Source organism: Neolamprologus brichardi, chromosome 2, assembly GCF_056152115.1.
Source record: "Neolamprologus brichardi isolate AB-2024 chromosome 2, ASM5615211v1, whole genome shotgun sequence".
NCBI classification, from domain to species: Eukaryota; Metazoa; Chordata; class Actinopteri; order Cichliformes; family Cichlidae; genus Neolamprologus; species Neolamprologus brichardi.
Window position 1 is genome coordinate 23,482,987 of NC_142105.1, and position 16,664 is coordinate 23,499,650.

General features: G+C 42.9%; 1 protein-coding gene across 4 annotated transcripts in view; it reads left to right on the forward strand.

The window, feature by feature from the left end:
* Window positions 1-16,664, forward strand: part of nlgn3a (neuroligin 3a) — a 133,499-nt gene that overhangs the window by 74,022 nt on the left and 42,813 nt on the right. For all 4 annotated transcript variants that reach the window (XM_006781603.3, XM_035910931.2, XM_006781604.3 and 1 more), the window contains one exon: window positions 13,749-13,934. In XM_006781603.3, coding sequence (XP_006781666.1) covers window positions 13,749-13,934 — 186 coding nt within the window. The remainder of the gene's footprint in view (window positions 1-13,748; window positions 13,935-16,664) is intronic.

Genomic DNA, 16,664 nt, shown 5'->3' on the forward strand with positions numbered 1-16,664 from the left:
TGTTAATACAATTTCATCAGCACATTGTCAGAAAGTGGTTAGACTCATTTATGCCCCTGGTGCACAGCAAATGTCTGAGCTGTTGTTTACATATGTCTGTTTTGAGAAGTATGAGCATGTGCCCTAGATAAGCCCATAGGCTTAGGCAGCATGCAGCCACCACTCAAACATATGAACTCATAAACGTCTGCTATCAAATAACAAAAGAAACTCAATTAAGAGAAGCGATCTGGCAGGGATTTCATCAAATTAGGTGACTGACAAGCTTGGTAATCTGGAGTATATAGTATTTTTCATCTAATATCACTTGCAGACGTCTTGGAATATGGAGTAAGTTTAGCTGATGGAGGGGAGGAGAAGAGCAGAGCTGCCACGGAGGAGGTCGTGTTCGAGCACAGTGACAATTTCTTCCGACAACGTCCCATCTGATTTTTGCTTTGTCAGCATCCTCTTTAGAGCAGGGATGTCGTATTTAATCAAATTACCTGCAGGAGCTGCTCCTCCTTTTATTAATTTATTGGCAGGGTGGGTAAAGGAGCATTGAGGAGCTCCTTCTGGATGAGTGTGTTTTTGCTCTTTGAAACGTGAACCAGAGGAGGCTGAGCTAACAGGACCTGACAGTGGCAACCGCCCTAGCACTCGGCTGTGAGAGGACCAGTCGGCTCTTTCACTCAAGCCTCATTAGGGATACAGTGAGAATAGTCATCTGAGGCTCAGAGACTGGAGCTGGGTCTGGTGCTGCTGCCCTTCAGAGAAAAAAAAAAGGATCAGGCTCAACTGTAGATGTCAAGAGTTTGAGGCTCAGGAGCTGTTATGTTAAACGATGGCGAGGATAGTGGGCTCTTATCCAATCACATCTCCTTGGAGCACAAGATGCTGATTTAGCGCCGTCGATGAACGATCTGTGATATATTTGTAGTTTAATCACATAACTGTAAGGTTAAAAACCCTAATGTAATTCTCCATCAAAGCCAATTCTGCCAATGAAGATAAAAAGCAGACGGTTAACAAAACGCAGCGAAGACACAGACAGCGAAATTAACAAGACTGGAAGCTGCTCTTGTCTCCATCCTTCCCCCTCTTCCACGCCGCTTTTGCTCTGCGCTTTGGCCTTCGGGCTCTCAGGTGTACAGTGCATCTGGCCAGCCTATAGGGTGTATGGAACAAAGCCACAGTGACATTTTATCTGACGGTAGCTCCTGTGGGGCCTGAGCCATGCTGCCAAACTGTCAGGCAGATTTCAGCACGATGAGGAGGGGGAAGAAAGCCAAACAAACAGAGCCCTGGCACAATCTCCCATCGCCAAGCAGCGCAGACGAGCACAGAGAGACGTCCCTGGGGATCGCAGGAGGCCGAGATGAAAGCGAAAGCGAGATCTAACCTTTTTGTTGTTGATGGAACCTAGTTCTTTAGTGCTGCTAGATTAAAAGCAAGAACTGCGAAGTGAAATGAAAAAGGAATCACTTCAGCTGTTCGAACACGGAGACCCTTAGTGGAGACAGAACTTCCATATCAATTGAAACGAAGAAAATAGAGTAAATATTGTCGTCCTTTGTGGGACATGGATACAAGTGTGTTTTGTACAGTGCGTGCCCTCTGTGGTACATACAACAGGCACGTAACGACCACGCTCCCCCCTGTAGTAGAATTATGGTAATCACACACAGTATTTCAAAAGCTTTTCATCTATTTTTCATTTCTCGCTGTTCTCGGGGTGAAAGAACAGGCATATTTCATCAACAAAGCAGTACATGAAGCCAAGCAAGACTAGCACCCTCCCAAGGTGGAAAGTTATAAATTCTGCATATGCACAAAACCAGTGGTTTCAGATTCTATGATACAGAACTGCTAATATGGATATATCTCATTTGCTCAGTGCTGGTGAACATTTTGTTGTCAAAACCACATTATCACACATTCAGTAGGTGACAGTCTAGTGCTGGATCTTCTTCTTCTGCTGGTCTAATTAAAAAAAAACTGTGCCCTTGGTTACAGTTCAGAAAAAAGCTGCAGCACTGACCCATATTTGTTTATTAAAGGTGCTTTGTATCTCTCTGCAGCATCCATTTTTGGGGAACCTTGAGGGGGGGATTGGCTTTAATACACTAAATGCTCATGTTGACAATGTCTAATTAAAAATGTGGCACAATGAAGCCACCGCCCTCACTCTTAGATATAGGGTTGGTATTAACCTCCTGCTGCTTCGTGGGCAGATAAAGAGATATTGCTGTTAAGCTGGAACTTGAGCTGAAGCCCCAGGAGTCTGTGATCAAATCCCCAACTTAACGCTCCACTGTGCACCGCGTAGCCTACTTCACCTTCACATGGCCCATCATGCCCCAGCTTATACCAAAGTGATCCTTTCTCACCATTCTCCCGGCATGAAAAGGAGGCTCACAGTAGAAAGAGATGGAGATCAGATGAAGAAGAAGAAAGTAAGAAGGAGAATGATGATTGAGAGGTACTCAGCGCTTCCAGGAATGTCCCCGGCATTGTGAATTCCTCCAGTGTCAAAGTTCACGCAAGATGGGCAGGAGCTGATTACAAGGCTTGCTGCTTCTGGGGCTAGCAGCATCAGACCTTTGAAAACAGGGCCCAACACATCCCTTTAAAGTGACAGACACTTTAAAATCAGCCTTAGTCCATTACTTAGTGGTGTCAAGCTTTTAAGAACAAGCCAATAAGCAGCTAGTGAGAAGGTTAGACCTTTTATACCTGAACTCAGTTTGTCAGCAGTGCTGCTCACTGCACTGGCTGGTACAGATCTTGTACCTTTTTCTACATCAGAGAGTAAGTGCATGCTATTACCATTGGCCAGAGCCGCTGCTCACATTGCCATCATTTCGGCACTTCATCAAATTGATATTGTGGGAAAACACACAGGCAGTGCCCAGTCTTTAGTTCATAAACACACCCAGACTCTCTGCCAGTTTCCACTGGCTAGTGTGCTGGCCATAGACCTAGTCAGTGCTTTTGGCTGATAATATGAATGGTAATGAGTGACTGGCTGTTGGGATTGAAAGCAAAAGCGCTGTCATAATTGAGTTAGATTAATTAAAGGAGCTCCACTGTATTCTTACAGATCAGTGCATCTTGTTAGAGGGCTGTGGGTTGAGGCGCTCGAGGGGGTGTGTTTTTGGCTAAAGTGTATGTGTTTGTGCATGTGTAACCTGCAGATTGTGGGTTAGGAAGGTTGTTGTGTGAGGAACTAATTGAAATGAGAGGCGATGTGCAAGTCTCCGCCAACATGGCCAGTCCATTTGTCAGGGTGACATCACTGCACTCACACCCCATCCATCTCGGTGCAGCACCACAGAACCATGCTTCTCACCGTGATTAATATCCATACCTCCCTCACTGCGCTGCATAACCCCACCACCGTACTCACACAACACCCCACCACAGCTCCACACATGCACATCCACAAGCAAACAAATACTGACACACACACACACACACACACTGTTGGAAGCCCTTCTCTGCACTCACCTGCACTCACTGCCATGGCGCTCCCATTTACTCTGTAATACACACATGGCTGGAGCCCAGAGACAACCCAGATATGCACACATAACCTTCCCAGTTGTCCCAAACAAAAAAATGTCCTTGTAGTTTTCAGTGGGTTTGAGTTGGTTGGTTTGGATGTATATATGTATATATATTGGTTTGTTTGTTTTTTTGTTTTTTGGGGTTTTTTTTGTGTGATAGACTGTTTTCTCCAGTTTGAGATGATTTGAGCTTTGTGACATGGCACATTACCCCGCTAGAAGCACCCACCAGAAGATGGGTGCACTGTTGTCGTAAAGGGATAGGGATTGCAACGTGGCAATGCACAGGTAGGTTGTGGTGTTTAAATGAACCAGAACCATAAAATGCAGGATGGATCCATGTTTTCATGTTCCATGTCATCCCAAAACCTGATCCTACAATCATAATGTGGCACCTGACATTAAAATTCAGCCACCCAGGAAATGTTTTTCCAGTCTTCTGTTGTCCAGTTTTGGAGAGAGTGTGTTAATTGTAGCCACAGTTCCCAGTTCTTAGCCGGCAGGTACCTGGCTTGTTCTTTGGCTGTTGGCAAACAATCAGAGGCATTTTATGTTTTTTTCAGTTACTGTTGCCTTCCTATCAGCTCAAAGTTTTCTGTACATTCTCATCTGATCTCCAGCATCAACAAGGCATTTTTTCCCCAAAGAACTATCACTCAGGCGTCTTTTTTATTTCTAGACATTTGTAGAGATGGTTGCTTACATCAGCAGCTTCTGAAATATTCACAACAGCCTGTCTGTCACCAACAACCACCAGCAATCAAATTCAAAGTCACTTAAATCATCTTTCTTCCCAATTTTGACGCTCAGTTTCAGCAGACCATCTCTAAATGCATAAATATATTGATTAGATATTTGCGTTAATGAGTAGTTAAACTAGTACCTAACAAAGTGACACTGAATGTACCTCTTGCTTTGTACATTTAAGTTGACTGATTGTCTTTGATCAACTCAGTTATTAAGCCACCTATTTATGTGCTTTGTAGTTTTCTTGGATTTCCCACATATGAGTTGTGTGTCTGTTTTTGGATGTCGCCCTTTTGCCTGCTCCTACTGGATTGTTTGTCATGCTGCTTGCCTTCCTGATCGTGTGGTGGTTAGAAGCATCACCTCACAGCAAGAAGATCCTGCATTCAATACCAGTCTGGGGCTTTTCTGTGTGGAGTGTGCATGTTCTCCCCGACTTCTTTCTCGGTACTTCGGCATCCTTCCACAGAAGGAACATGCATGGGGTTAGATTAATTGGTGATTCTAAATTGGCCATGGCTGTGAGTGTGAATGATTGTCTTTCTCTGTGTGTTAGCCCTGCAATAGATTGGTGACCTGTCCAGGGTGTTCTCTGTCTGTCACACTATGACAGATGGGATAGACTTCTCACCCCCCCCCTCCCCCCCCCCTCCCATGACCCTGAATTGTAAAATGGATGAATGGATCTTTGGACCTTATTCTGCCTATGTGCGTCCTGCATTTGGGTCCTTCTCCTGTGGTGACTGTGAAAGCATTATTAAAAAAAAGATTGCTGTCATATGTAATATAGTAGGAAATGATTTGTCATCTCAGATTGGCTTTATACTATATGCCATGATTCCATTTCACTTTATCGCTGCTGTCTTTGACAAGCTTAAAGGATAAGGCCAGTGATATTCTATATTTCTGCTATTGCCAATAATACCTTACTACATACCCCAATACTTTTTGACCATCTGTGATGCTATTCCCAAGCCTGATTTTTACTACTAAAGGTAGTTTTATACCAGAATTTATTGATACAATATGTAGAAGAGAAGCTCCTTGAGACAACTGTTGTTGTTTTTGGCTCTATATAAACAAAGTTGAATTTATTTGAACATGGAAAATCTGTTACCATTTATTTTAATAATAGAACATATTTAGAATCATTTAACCACAGTAAAAAGTTACATGTCACACATGATCTCTGATTCTGCACATTTCTAGGTCACCAATTATACTGAATCACTTTTGTGACACTGACCATGTTACGTCCTTTGTGAAAGAGAAAAACACACACACACATTTCAGTGTGATTTAATCTGCTCATTAGAGGCTTGTCTCAGTAAATGATTTTGTAGCCATTGTAGCATCAGAACCAAGTGGAAGTGTCAGAAGTCACAGTCATACCTTGTCCAAAGGTTATGAAGGGCGAAAGAAACAGCACAGAAGCTGGATCAGGTGTAACCAAGGTACAAAAGAGAGACTAAAAGTGACCATACATGAAGCTAGAACATCAACGTAAGCAGAGTTAAAGGAAATAAAAGCACATCAATCTCCAATTAGTTGTGTAAAGAAGTCTATGTAGTTTTCTCTGAGGATGAGTACCAGTCTGTCAACCAGCCTTGGAAAGGCAAACTAAGCCAAACACTTGGATGGGCTAAGACCTACCAGCACAGTGGTAACTGTAAAATGGCTTTTTGCTGGAATCAAAAAGTCAGACATGTAGTGACATCATTTTAAAAAAAAAAAGCACTTTGGAAGATTTTCAAATCATGCTGGGGCAATGTGGGTTGTCAGGTTTTACACGAATTTGTTGAGGCTCTGCCAGCTCGAGTACATGCTGTCGCTAAAGCACAAGGAAGGCAGGGCAACTATTCAAAGATAGTCTGTAATTAAATTTATGGAGAACATATGCAGATTTATGTAGATTGCATGCTATATGATTTATGTAGATTATATTATATTAATTTAGGGAAATTATGAACCATTTTCATCTGTAAGGGAAAAAATTGTATTCAATTCATAACAAACAAAAAAAACAAATATATTCTAGAGCGACGTAAGAATTTTGGTCTCCAGTCTGCTTTTTCTTTTTTTTTAAATCCAAATTTTGTTCATAAAATAGCTAGACACGAAAGATTTAAGCAAATACTAGAGTGTATTTGTTTAGGACAATTTTCATTCTTGGTTTTGTTAGGCTTATTGTAATGGAGGAACATATCATCCAATCAAGTAGCTCCTTTGTGTGGTTCTGACCAACAATAGAGGTTCTAGTAAGTAGGGACGAGCTTTATTAGGCTTTGGCTCCACAGGTAGTGCTTGAGAAGGATAATACATTGTTATATATATTTTTTCTCTTTTCAGGACATTTTTTGAGAACAAGAAAACATATATTATCAGCATTCTTCTGCTTTACAATTCTGATTTGTACAGTCAAACAGGTGTAACATGCAAATTTTCTTACTGCATACGATGAGCACAAACAGCACGTTTCTGTAAAATTATTGCTTCCTGTGAGCTTTGAGGCAGTTTCAAATCAGAAAACACAGCCCCACTGGCAAGAGCGCTGCATTGTGTTGCCAACAATGTTGTACCCATCTGAAGACAAACACAAAAAAAATCACTCATTCAGCACACACACCACAGTGCTAAACCTCTGGAAAACAGATGTTCGTTCAAATTTGCTGCAATGGATTTACAACTCAAGTTGGTGGGTTTCAATAAATGAACAAATACTTGAAGGCAGGATTTACAGTGTCGCAAATGGAAGCTGTAAAATTGGCTGCTGGGGCTTGTTTCTCAACTTTTTCAGCGGTAGGGTCAACCAAAACTAAGCTCATTATGGCCAGCTATCAGAGCTACTCCAACCTGAGGAGAAGTGGAGTTACGCTTTGAAGATGCTCTAAATGATGACCTTTTTCTCCTACCCTGCTCCACTGATGTGCTTTGATAAGCTGGGCTCTGATCTCTTCTGTGGTATCACTGCATCACTGCACACTGCGCCGTCCTCCCCGAGCTGGCTTGCGCTAAACTTTCTCACCACGCCCTCAAATTACATCACCCAGGCTTGATGTCATTTTTCACACCATGCCTTTGAACTTGTTCAGCCACAGGCCAAAAAAGTGAGGCAGAGCACCCTGACGATGTCTTGTTTTGAACAAAGGATTATGATTATACTAAGAGTGCATTTAAAAAAAAAACATTAGACATTAGTAAAAGAAAATGATTGTGCAAATGTGAAATATATCCAGACGACGCGTGCTCCTCCAAGTAGAACCAAAGTGCTGCTTAACCTCACAGTTGTGGCTCTCAAACACTACTCTCTCCCTCTCCCCTCGTGGAAGCATGCAAGCACGCCTCCGCACCAGCTGTGAGATGCAAAGCTCCCCTTTGTGTAAAAGCCTTTTGCTGTCTTTGAGAAGCTTCTGTCCATGCTATTATGTGAAAAGAACGACAATAAGAGACACGGGAAAGAGAAAAGGTGATAGGTTGGGGGAGGCAGAATGGAGAAAGACACTGAGAGGAGGGGTGGACAGGAAACTGAGCCAGCGAAAGGGAGAGATGGCGAAGGGGAGATCAGGAGAGAAGCAACGAAACTGACAGCCCCAATAGTCGATGTGTGATTGATGGAGTGGTGCTCAGATGCCAGGGGTCATACATATGCAAACTGCTCATTTGTAGTTGCTGCCAGAGCTGCTGTTCACCAGAGCCCTTGAACAGTGTCGTCTGACCACTGGGACACATCACACAATCAGATTAAGGAGCCCCCGAAATCACATGCAGGACGACCAGCAGCTGCCACGTGCACCACCGACTTTGACTTACAGTATCTGTTTTTCATCCCCCGCCTGCCATAACAGGCTCTCGTCTGTCTGTAAGAGATCTGGGTTTAGGGGCTCAGATATGTGTCAGATGAGCTCTGGTGTCTGTGCGGCATGGATTTTCCCTCTTGACATTTTGTTGTAGGTTTTGTTTTGTTTTTTTTCTCATTGCTTTGTTGCACACAAACCACATTTTCCATGTGAGTGGCTCAGTCTGTATGTAGTAGCACAGTATGCATAATAATCTACCTCTAGCAGCGTCCAGCCGACACCCGGCATCTACTGCGTCCGGGAATCTTGGTGCAGCTGAGACTAATGCTAAGCCAAAGCAATTAGTTTTCTCATAATCAGCCGTGTGTTCACGTTTTGGGAAAAGACCTGCAGTATACTGACTGTGTTATGATTTGGTTTGAGCTTGCAAAGTGTCAAGGGCCAGGGCCTCGAACATCAGATGGCTTTGTTGCCATGTGAAGCGTTTTGATTTTTAAAATTAATTATTAATTTGCGATGAGGCCAGGACAGAATCGGGGTGACATGCAGGGGATGGGAGCTTATGCATAAATTCTTTTAACCATTTTCTGGTTTAATTCTGTGCTCATGTTATATTCATTAATATGGAATAAGTAATTTATTGGAGTGACAATCAGAAAATATGTGATTCTCCCGCAAGTTTTTATTTCTGTCCACCGCAGAAGCTGTGATGTGCCGTGGATCACAGAGTCTTCTGTGTTCAGCCATAAAGAGGCTTTCTTGTGCTTGTCCGCACTTCACTCTTTCGCTCGCCCTGTTTCTATAGCTCTCTCACTGTCCTTTTCTCAGATCAGACTGTGCCCCAGCCACGCTATTGGGCACCGAGCTGTAAACAGGAGCGGCACACTGATCCGAGTCACCTTCATTCAGGCCCATGCCCCAGTCGTCTCACACACCATTTCTTTTCTTTTTTTTCCTCTTTTTGAAACTCGTCAGTGTTTTGAATCCACACTCCCAAAAAACTGGTAAAAAATGTAATGGGTACAGCTCCCTGTGCGGAGGATGGACCGCTGGGTATGCCCCTTGCTCATCATGAGCCTGACACATAGGCCCTTTATGTGGCTGTGAGGAGGGTGGCCCCTTCCATCCTCTGCTTCTCATCCACACCCCAGAGGCTCTCATTCAACCCAGGCCTGGCTGGGGGGAAGTTGAAGCTCTTTTGTATTGGGGGGGAGGGGGATTCTTAGTGGGGGCTGTCAAGGCTGTGACTGTGTGCGCCTTTATTTCCCCAGAAAAGAGATGGGGGGGAGGGGGTAGAGATAGAGGGAGAGGGCAAGAGGGAGGCCGGAGAGGGAGGAGTGGTTCCAAAGGAGAGTTTGGACACAGAAGGCCTTGTTAACCGGCTCCCCCAAAGAGAGAGAGGATGAGACGTAGAAAAGAAAGAGGGAAAAGGCAAAGTAACACCAAGCATGAATTTTTTATTTTTTTTTTTAAAGCCAAAAAACCGTTTCCCTCTGTTACGTCACTGTGTTATTCCCATTCTACTCTAGCCTTCCCTATCTGTTCCCTCCATCTGTTCCCATGTAAGCTCAATCTTCAGCTCAACAAGCTTTTGCCCTCCCCCTCACCCCTTCTCAACCTCGTCCATTAGTTTACGCACATTCTATTATCTGGGAGAGCGGGCTAAAAGAGATGTCTGGGGTCAGAGCGATCATTATCATCACCCCTTGCTGCTACACTTGTGAGTTATAGCCCACCGTACAGGAAACAGACATTTAAATCATAATCAATAAAGCAATATCAATGCTGAGAAGCATGGCAAAAGGAAATCAGGCTCCAGGCTCTGGAGGAAACACATACTCTCGGCTGAGACTGAGACGGTGGCACGCACATATTGATGAAACATGATCAAGCCAAAAGAAAAAAAAAACACACACACAATATGTGGCGTCACGCTTTGCACTTTTTTTCTAATGCACAACCAATGCACATTGTGGCTGGTGTGCAAAAATGTGTGAAAGTGGAGTAAGCGCGTCATCATGAGGGGATGATGACGTGCCGTAGCCGCTATCCGACCCTCTGGTCACGTTAAGGTAACTAGGGAAGCAATGGTACTTGCAGGGGTAGCCGTGCAAGACGCACACAGTGTTTCGTCCAGCAAGGAGAATGCAAGGAGACAAGTGGGACCTGACCCAGCTGTGACCGGACCACGTTCTCGGTTGCCGTTGCAGCTGAGATCACGACTGAGTCTCTGTCTCTTTGCTGCCACGAGGAGAAAATGCCAGTTGCCCGCGTACAGAAAAAGTGAACCACATCACTGTCAGGGAAGAATAGGTTTGGGACATGATACAAAAACTCATCATGTAATCAGTCAGTACAAATTACAGTTCTAACACACAGAGAAAGGCCACACAATCACTGTTATTAACTTGCACAGTTTGTGGTGAATAAGATACTCTCATGCAAATATAATGTATAATCCAGCTGAACTGCGCAGACTTGTTGGATTCCATATTTAGAAATCTTTGTTTCACCCACAAAGACCATTTGAAGTTATTATTATTATTATTATTATTATTATTATTAGATGTGGCTCTTTTATAACTTCTTTTCTCACCAGATGTTATTGAAAACATTATGGATTTGGTTTATAGGATTTAAGAATAGCAATTTAAATAACACTTATTTTGATGATTTCTTTTCTCCGCTCAAGCCAACACGTCCCGCTGAGGCTCTCGAGCTTGACGTAGGAGATAGAGTATTGTTTTTGAGGTGGCTTTTTTAACGTGTTAAGAGAAAAACAAAGCATTAAGTAAATCACACATTATCATAGGGATTGGGTTTTGAGCATTGCCTCACTTACTGAGTGAAGTGAAAATACCCCACAGCAAATCTATAGTTTGTTACAGAGCTCGCAGCAGGCCAGAATAAAAATGTAGCAGGGAAAATTAAATGAGTACAAATGATGTGTTTAATAATTAATAATTTATTTGTTTACACAGATCAACTCGAACTATTTAGTATTTAATGATGATTTCACGTTTGCTAAATTAACTGGACTGGGACACTGTAATTGCGTATACAGTTTGGTTGAAAGTTAATCGTTGACATCATTTAAAAGATCATTTGCATATTGATTTGAATTTGGGTAACTAACAAAGATGGATATTGTTTGATACTATATTGCAGTTTAGAATTAAATGCTCTTTGCAAAGCACCTAATGTTTAAGTGTTTTTAAAAAAAAAAAATCAAATGGAAGTCAGGTTGAGTAGTGCAGTCAAGCACATTGCCAGCTTGATCAAACACTTCAGAAGCATTGAGCTTCAGTCCAGAATCCCAAGGTCCTGTGTAGGTGTGAGCTGTGAAACGAGAGTGCAATGCACATCATGGTTTATGTGCAGCCAAAGCCCACGCGGTGCTGATCAGACAGGGATCATCTGCTATATCTGGAATCTATAACCCTGTCGCTGGTGCTTAAGGGGAAATTTGGAGAGCTCAAACCAGAACCAAAGTGAAGCTATACAGTGTGTTATGTGTCATTGAAGTAAGCTTACTTTTTAGTAATTTTTTTGTAATCATAGAGGAGACTGAGGTGTTTTATAGGTCATCAACTCCAAATATGTGCAAAATGGCACATCCGTAGTAAAAAGTCTGCAATGTAAAAATAGCAATAGGCATGCATAAAAACAATTACTTTGCTATCTTAATTGCTTTCCAAAGAAAATACTTTCTGTCACCTTTCCAATTAAAACATAACCAGGAGCTATATTAGATGTATTTTTAAATGGTGCCTGCAGCATGTCTTGCTGTCTAAGATATTGGATTCCACCTCTACATTTTAATGACCAGTTTTATTTATGCAGAGGAATCAACATGGCTAAACAAGAAGCCACAAAAGGCCGTAGCATGAAACTGTGTTTTGTTTTTCTTTTTTTAAACTGTGCCAGCTGAGGATTCAGCTCTAATGATTTACATCTTGTCATTTAGCAATGCCGCATATTACAATGCCACATGGATAGTGTTTACAGTATCTTTTCAATTAGGCTAACAGTCGTACAGAGTCCGTTTTCACATGCCAGTCTCCTGACATTTCTTAACCGAACTGACATACACTTGGTGAAGTGTGAACCATTTTGCAAATGAGGGTTATTCTGGGAGAGTCACGTCTCTCCTCCCTCTCTCTCCCTCTCGCTCTCCTCCATGCACCCTCGAGAAGGTTGTAAAAGCTGTTGTCCTTTAGTGATGACGGAAAGCGAGGAGGAGCCGCGAGAGAAAAAGAAAAGGAAAAGCTCTTCAATTGGAGCCCCGATTTCTCCTCTCTCCGTCTGCGTCTGTCTCTTTCACTCTCACTCTGCATGTGGCCTGCTGCTCTGTCATCCTCAGGGATGCATCTGAAGGAGACCATCTGTTGATCCATTTGTCTCCTGCTTTGCTTCCTGTGCCACTGCCTCTCTCCAATCGATGATCAGGCCTGGCCTTTCCCCTGCCCACCCTCTTTGTGTCTGCCAACAGGCCCTCAGGGCGAGGCGGGTTTGCTGTTCGGGTTGAGATAGGAGATTGTGCCCGGATTCAGACAAAGAGAAATGATAAGCAGTGGAGTACATGCTGGGTTTTTGTACATAGACTGCTCACAATGAACAAGCTAATGACCACAGAGAAAGCTACTTTCTAATCAGTGCTCATCTAAAGTGAGCATTGTTATGCTGACCTGAGTCACAAAAATGTAATTCTTTTTTATGCGTTGCTCATATCAAAACCACGGTCTTCTTCCGCTTTGACAGTTTATCCTTACACGGAGAAACAGACCACGAAATAGATGTTAGGAACAATGCCGAGATGCCGAAGGACCACCGGAGGCTTCCAAACATTCACCACCAACACATTCATTGCTTGTGAAGTGTTTGGCAGCGTTGCTGCTAAAGAGAGTGGGGTGCTGTTTTCCACACATCACCCATCTGTCACCTCACATGCATGCTCATGGGTTTGACGGACACCGACTCCACCGTGGGGACTTTGGGGATTGCTTGCCTTTGATCTTCTCCCGTGACTCTCCATTAACCATCAGTCGTCAGAGCTCAGGCCCTGGAGAGAAACTGGGAAAGGGTGGCGTGTGAACACAAGCGCTGATGTAGCCAAGAGAAATTCATTGTCCAAATCTAGCAGATTACTGACATGGAGGAAAATGTACATAAATAGTGCTGGATGTAAATGTTTAGACTGTAAGTGCGTTGGACTATGGAGCAGGAGAGAGAATGGTAATGACAGGATAAAACGCAGAACACGTGTGCAGTGTGTGCGTTCCATACTGCTTATTTTTGCAGCATTTGAAGCTTTTTTTTCCACTTTCTCTGTCCGCAGAGTTTTCATAGATTTGCAAGGTTTTCATCACGGCTGCTCAATATTGTTGATGATGGGTGTTTACCCAGGGAGACATGGCATTGATTTCCAATAAAGTGCAGATGGCATGCGGTCACACACACTCCTATTTTGCCAAGAGCCATCCAATAAGTCATGATTTCACAACCGCAGTAACCTGGTGTTGTGGTTCTTCTGACAAAACCGGGGTGGGGTGTCCGTCATTGTGGATAACCTTTAGTGGCTAACAACTTTATGCCTGGGATTCATTTGACTTGCTTTCACTGCATGGCTTTTTAATTTCTTCTTTTTGTGTTGCAGGCTTCCTCAGCACAGGTGACCAGGCAGCTAAAGGGAACTATGGGCTCTTGGACCAAATCCAGGCTTTGAGATGGATCAGTGAGAACATCGGCTTCTTCGGAGGAGATTCCAATCGCATCACAGTGTTTGGTTCTGGGATCGGAGCTTCTTGTGTCAGCCTGCTCACGCTCTCCCATCACTCTGAAGGTACAGTGGGGCAGAGGCGCCGGCGTGGTGGTGGGGCTGTGTGTGATATAGCTGTTCAGCTCGTGCCTGCTGGTGTGCAGGCTTCTTGATATTATCTAGGCATGCAGGTAGTGAGTTACAGCGAGTAATCTAATCTAGTTCACTGTGCAGCATAAGAAATGTTTTAAGATGAAACATGTTTGCATTCAAATGAATGTGATTTTCAGTCCAGAAATGGAAACTTCACGGTGGATTTCAAGCCACATGTGGGCTTTGACATATTCTGCCGGTTTGTTAGTATTCTTCCCTGTACCAAAAAATGGGTGTAGTGTGACACTGGAAGCAAGACACTGTATGTCAAGGAGAGCTTTTCAAGATAGCCATGTCATGCTAAATGGTGCACACTTGCAAGTTTCTTTTTTATTTAAAAAAAAAAATCACAATGTTTAGCTGCTACTTTAATGTCACCTCATGATGATTTACTGCTCATGTTGGACTTGTCTTTAATGCTAAATGCAACATGCACGTTTGACTTGGACATGAAATAAACATCCCTCATACTAATCTTCCTCTAAAGCATCACTAAATTCAAATAGAGCATTACAGGTAAGTAATTGCTGGAGGCCCAAATGCATAATATCAAAAGTGAAATTATTACATGTTTTTGTGCAAACATTTAAAAGCCGTTACTGTAAGGGACCGCATCCTCAATTAGATTTGACATCATGGATGGATGCATGGATCTGAGGTTGCAGTTTGGCGAAAGGCCTTCAGCTTGGCCTCCCAAGCTGGGCTGGGGGAGGTAGGGTGAGGTACAAAAATGAGAATGAATTGCCTGTGGTGTAGGAAGGGTCATTTAAGGCATTATGGGTAGTTGTGGCTCAGCAAGTAGAGCGGATCGTCTACTAATTGGAAGGTCATTGCACAGTTTTGTGGCTACTCCAGTATGCATGTTGAAGCATCCTTGGGAATGATACTGAACCTTGAGTTTCCCCAGATCCATCCATTGCAATGTGAGTATTAGACAAACTATATATATAAGTAGCAGTTCATTTACCATATAGTCAAAGCACTCGAATGGGAGTGTATGAGGGGCTGTCCAGCTCCTAAAATTCAGATAAATTAACTCTTAATTGACCACAGTCGTGTGAATGCGACAGGCTGCAGTCAGCAAAGCGATGTTATATTTTTTTATATGTTATTTTCCAACTGAGAGATTTTTACATTTAGCCAGGCTCATGTAGCCTCATTGCAAACATGTTAACAAGCCACAAACATGTTGCTTTGGACACAGCTGGCTGGAGGTGTAACACTGGGCTATTACTGTACATTACATGGAAGTAAACCACATCAAAGAAACCACTCTTGCAGTGGATAGAGGCCTGGTCCCAGACAGTGTTGTGGCCACAAAGCTATTAAGCGATACACCCCCATCACTACACACACCAGCTCAAACACACACATAGAAACACACACTATTCAAGAACAGAGTGAAATCTCTCTTCTTGGATTTTTGATTAGTGGACCAACCAGGGTGAGTTTGAAAGAGGTCATTTGATCGTCTCTTCCTTGGAACCCCATTACAGCGCCAAGGATTTGTGATATGTTTTGCATTCTCCAATTTGCATTAAAGTGTTACTAATTGCCTTGATTTCCTCCGATGACTGATGACTGCTTTTGAATTGAATTTTTACCATAAATGCCTTTTTTTTATTCATACTTCATAATGCTACGCTCCATGTAGCATGTTATTATACTGCCAGAGAAACCATCTCCTCCCAGTAAATTGGATATTACCGGCTCTGTTTTTTCCCCTGAATGGAAATGTATGCCCCACTGATGGGATAAGAAAAAAGAAAAAGCCAGTAAAACTTGAGCGATCCTAGCAAATTGAAACAGGAAGCCTTCTATCACGCCAGGACTCTTGCTGTGAATGTTACCAATGGCAATCAGATTTCACACAGACTCTCTGGGAGCACAGATTGTTGTAATTATATAAAGTTTAGGACTGGAGTGGGCTGCTGGATGTGACAGGAAATACAAGTGAAGAAATGTCTTTTTGCACCTGCTTTCACAGCCTCCACTGTACACCACCCCGCCCCTCCTTCGTCTTAAGCGTCGAAGCGAAAACTGGTAAGATGCTGTTGTTGCCAAGGCAACGTCACAAACAAGAAAAGAATCAAAGTGTCCGTTTCTACAAAGTGTTGAAAATTAAAGGTAAAAATATATAATCAACTGAATTACAAACTGTGACACAAGAACACCTGGTTTCAGGTGGCCTCTAGTAATGGACTTGTGTAAGGATTTTCTATCCGTGTTAGCAGACTGTTGCATCTCTGATAGAGCCTCTTATATTGAGTTTCCTACTTTGCAGTTTGAATGAAAATTAAGTCAGAAACACCACTCCACACAGCCCCTGAATTTATACTCCAACTTGCTTGCATGTAAACCCTTTTCCACTAGAGAAGTAGTATTTTCATAGTAGTGGGACATGTGATATTATGGAATAAGATTTACATCCCTACATACACAAACATTTCCCTTCCTGTTCTGCTCAGATGCACGATAATGAAGCCCAGGTGAAAAAATAAAAAAAAGAGGAAATCAATGATGGCACACTGTACTGAAGCTCCCCGGTGTGTTGGTGTATTTAATGACAGTATTCCCACTCTTACGGTACAAAGTCTGTCATCACCGCCTGCAGTGCATAGACTTTCCATCTAACCGAGACTCTTTTCATGCCTGTTGGTG